Source organism: Solanum lycopersicum, chromosome 12 (assembly GCF_036512215.1).
Source record: "Solanum lycopersicum chromosome 12, SLM_r2.1".
Classification (NCBI taxonomy): Eukaryota; Viridiplantae; Streptophyta; class Magnoliopsida; order Solanales; family Solanaceae; genus Solanum; species Solanum lycopersicum.
The window spans coordinates 57,490,545-57,494,959 of record NC_090811.1 but is presented as its reverse complement, the minus strand read 5'-3'; the positions used below and the strand labels follow the sequence as shown (position 1 = coordinate 57,494,959).

The 4,415-nt window shown below is 34.6% G+C and overlaps 1 protein-coding gene across 1 annotated transcript; it reads right to left on the bottom strand.

Annotated features, from left to right (window-relative positions):
• Positions 1 to 2,309: 2,309 nt before the first annotated feature.
• On the bottom strand, positions 2,310 to 3,344 carry LOC138340460 (uncharacterized). The gene has a single exon (XM_069292185.1). It carries the CDS (start codon positions 3,342 to 3,344, stop codon positions 2,310 to 2,312), a length of 1,035 nt encoding a protein of 344 aa, XP_069148286.1.
• Positions 3,345 to 4,415: the final 1,071 nt, after the last annotated feature.

Genomic DNA, 4,415 nt, shown 5'->3' with positions numbered 1-4,415 from the left:
GTTTTGTCATCATCCATGTCAAGACCATTGCCCAAGTCCTTGACATGTACGTAGTTAGATCAAGTAGTTTGCGGGTCTAACAGTATGCTAGGATAGACAGCTTGTATAATCTGCATGATGTCTTTAAAAATAGCAATTTCCACTCTTTGAATGCTTGATTGTTTGTTGCCATATTTAACAGAACACCTATTTTTCCACAAGTTCCAGCAAATAATGTTAGGTAAAATATGCAAAATTAATTTATGTACCTCATTATAAGCAGTCAGTCTTCTCCAATTAAGTAAAAGACTTCTGAGAGTTGTGCTTCATGTTCCTATTCCAACTCTTTTTGTATGAATCTTCCAAATATATTTAACAAAGCTACCAGTAATAAGAATGTGATTGATGTCATCTTTTCCTTTCATATAACAGCAATAACAATCAACCTCCTCTTTTCCAAATTTCAGTAAACTCTCATTAGTAGGTAATTTGCTCCTCAATGCTCTCCAAATAAAGAAAGAGATTTTGAAAGGAACATTTTTATGCCAAACACATTTATTAATAGGATCATGCACTTTTTTCTTCCTAATAATCTCCCAAGCAGAACATATAGTAAAATGACCCTTATCCTCAGGCATCTAATAAGCAGAATCAGTCATTCCATCATAGGTACTAGCAGGGGAGGCACATGTTGCCTTATTGCACTCTCATTCCAGTTCCCAGATTCAATAAACTCAGTCACCTGAATATTGTTTAAGCTAGACACATGATCACAATAATTTTCTAAGGCTCAATCTCCCAACCAATTGTCCCACCAAAGACTGCAATTGCCAAAATTAATTTTCCAAGTGATATGCCTTTCCACTTCATATCTATTTCTAGTAAGATACCTCCAAACCAGAGAATCCCCTGTATCATATTTCTTTGCCACTATATTTGATCTCTGACAGTATTTTGCCCTTAAGAAATAACTCCACAAGGAATTCTTGGTTCTAAACTCCCACCATTGTTTATATTGAAAAGCAATGCATACATCTTCTAAGGATCTAACACCAATACCACCCTCTTTGACTGGATAAGACAGACTTTCCTTTGATGCCCAGTGATAGTTTTTCTTATCTTTATCACTACCCCAGAAAAAAGTCAGCAATGACTCTTTTAATATATTTAAGAGTAGTCTTAGGTGGACAAACAGCAGCCAAAGTATGAATAGGCATAGACTGCAAAACATGCTTGACAAGAGTAGTTTTCCCCCCAAAGTTTAATATCTTAGTTTGACAGCCTGCTATCTTATTGATAATCTTTTCCACCAATTCAGAATAATTGATAATCCTTTGACCCCCAATGTACAAAGGACTACCTAAATGCATAATAGGACTATATTTCCTTCTAAAACCAGTTTCCTGATTTATAGTATCTATAATATCTTGATTAGTATTATCAGTAACCATGAAGAAGCTTTTGTCTTTATTCAGCTGTTGATCAGACACCTTCTCATAATCTGCTATAGTCTCCATAACCAGTTGAAGAGAATTTTTGTTAGTTGAAGTGAAAATAATTATATCATCAGCAAAACTTAGGTGATTAATCTGTGGCCCTCTTTTCTCCGTATGAAAACCTCTATATAGTTGATTAGTATAGAGCATATTCAGCTGTCTAAAAAGAACCTCAGCACCTAAAATAAATAGGGCTGGGGATAAAGGGTCTCCTTGTTTAAGTCCTTTAGTAGAATGAAAGAAGCCATGTCTTTTGCCATTGATGACTATGGAATACCAATTATTACTCATAATTCTCCATATTCTATCAATGAATAATTCACCAAAGCCTAACTTTCTCAATACTAAACAAGTATATGACCAAGAAACTCTATCATAAGCTTTAACCATATCCAATTTGATAACCACATTTTTACCTTCATTTGGTAATTTGATACCATGAATAATTTCTTGAGCCAACATAATATTTTTTGAAATACTCCTACCTTTTACAAGACCAGATTGATTCTCTGAAATAATAGTAGGTAATATAGGAGCCAACCTAGTACTCATGATCTTGGAGATGATCTTGTTTGTAAAATTGCTTAGACTGATAGGTCTAAAATCCTTTAACTTGTTAGGATGATCCACTTTAGGTATCAATACCAAACAAGCATGAGTCATATATTTAGGCATATCATATACATTAAAGAAATAGTTAACTGCAGCCAGAAGATCATTTTTAATAATATCAAAACAGGCTTGAAAAAATCTGCCCCCAAAACCATCTGGTCCAGGAGCTGAGTTTGGATTCATTTGCATAACCACTTTGCTCAATTCCTCAACTGTAGGCATCTATTCCAACTCCTTATTATGATCATCTGTAATCATTTTAGTGATACACTGTAATTTTGCCTCATTGATTCTCTCATTGTTACCAGTGAACATTTTTCCATAATAATCACAGGCTTCTCTAGCAATATTCTCATCCCCTTGTATCCACTCACCATCCTCAGACTCAATTTTATTAATAAACATTCTTTTCCTCCTACCTCTCATAATAGCATGAAAGTATTTTGAGTTGGTATCTCCTTCTTTCAACCAGTGTATCTGAGTTTTTTGTTGAAGAATATCATACTCTAATTTCATATATCTTATGTATTGAGCATTGACAGCCGGCAATCTTTCTCTGTTTTCCTGATTGTTGTCTTGAAGAATGTTTTCCTCAGCACTCTTTACCATCTCTTCAAATTGCTTAGTTTTAATAAAAACATCCCCATATTCTTTCTTGGACCAATTCCTTAAAGTAGTAGTTAATCTCCTCATCTTAGTATGTAAAATCCACATGTGATTTCCTACCACCTTTCTATTCCAACACTTTTCAACAGTTTGATAAAAAGAGTCATTTTCAGTCCAACAGTTTAGGAACTTAAAATATTTAATGACTTCATCCTTTCTATCATTCATTTCCATCAATAATGGACAATGATCAGAACCCACTGAAGGAAGGCGAGTTATATTAGTATGGGGCATCTTCTCTAACCATTTATCATTAGCCAATCCCCTATCTAACCTTTTCCAAATCCTAGCAGCATCCTTCCTATGGTTACACCAAGTGAAAGGCTGACCATTATACCCCATATCAACAAGTCCACAATATTCAATAATGCTTATAAAATCAAGACTTTTGCTAATATTATACTCTCTGCCTCCAAGTTTTTCTTGAGTGGAATATATCACATTAAAGTCTCCAATAATGCACCAAGGATGATCAGTATCAGACCATTGTATTAACCTATCCCATAAAGTCCTCCTGAAATGTTCTTTACATTTAGCATACACATAGGTAATATTAAATTGATCAGTGCAATCCTCATGATGAGCTTCCATAGTAACCAATTGTTGATTCATATCCACCACCTTACACTTCATTTCATTAGTCCGAAAATCCAGATTTTGTTATTGGAATTGCTATGACAATAATCCATCTGCAATTTCATTCTATAAAAATCCAATTGAGATTGATTAGCAAAAGGCTCAAGAATGGCAATCATAGACAACTTATGAATTTTCTTTAAATTAATCAACCTTTCAAGAGCACCAAAAGTGTTGATGCTCCTAGCATTCCAACATATAAAACTAAACATTAAACACCTCTACTCCTAGCTCTAGTATTAGGTTTACTAATACTAGCAGATTTACTTTGTTTTGAAATTTTCCTACCCCTTGGAGACAATCCCTGCTTCCCAGTTACCTCTCTTACTTCCTCAACATTAGTATTAGGAAGCATAGGGCCTTGTTGATAGTGCTTAGAGCTTATTTCTTCCCCTGTTCCAGTTCCTTCTTCTAAAGATTGAGTATCTACATCATACTCGTCTTCAGATTCTTGAACACCATACTCATCAAAAGGATCTTCATTATTCTTTTGGCCAGTATCAATTAAATTAGTTTTCTGTTTGTTATTTTTAGAAATAACTATATTAGTTTTATCAGGGGGTTCTCTATCCTCCCTTATGAGAAACCCCTGTTCATCTACTTTCTCTTTACCTTTATTTAATCTAACATCTTTAAGTCTATTAATCCCCTGACAATCACCAGCCTCACCTCCAACAACTACACCAGCAGAAACAATCTCGGTATTTAACGGAGTAGGGGTAGGAAGAGTGGAATCAATACCTGCAATATTAACATTACCCTGCTGATCAGCATTATGAATTATTCTATTTACCAGATCTGGCCTCCTTTGTTGTTCACTTCTATCCTCTCTATTAGTATTTCTTCCTTCTACATAAGTCTGCCTTGTGTTCTTCTGATGAAACTTGCTTTTATTTGTAATATCTTATTGCCTTTGTTCTTGAAATTGTTCCATATGGTCCTCCCCTTCTTCATCAACATGAGTAGTTTCCTGCACATCTAGATCAATGTAGGTATTCTTTGTAGGAATAGAAACCATACCTGGCT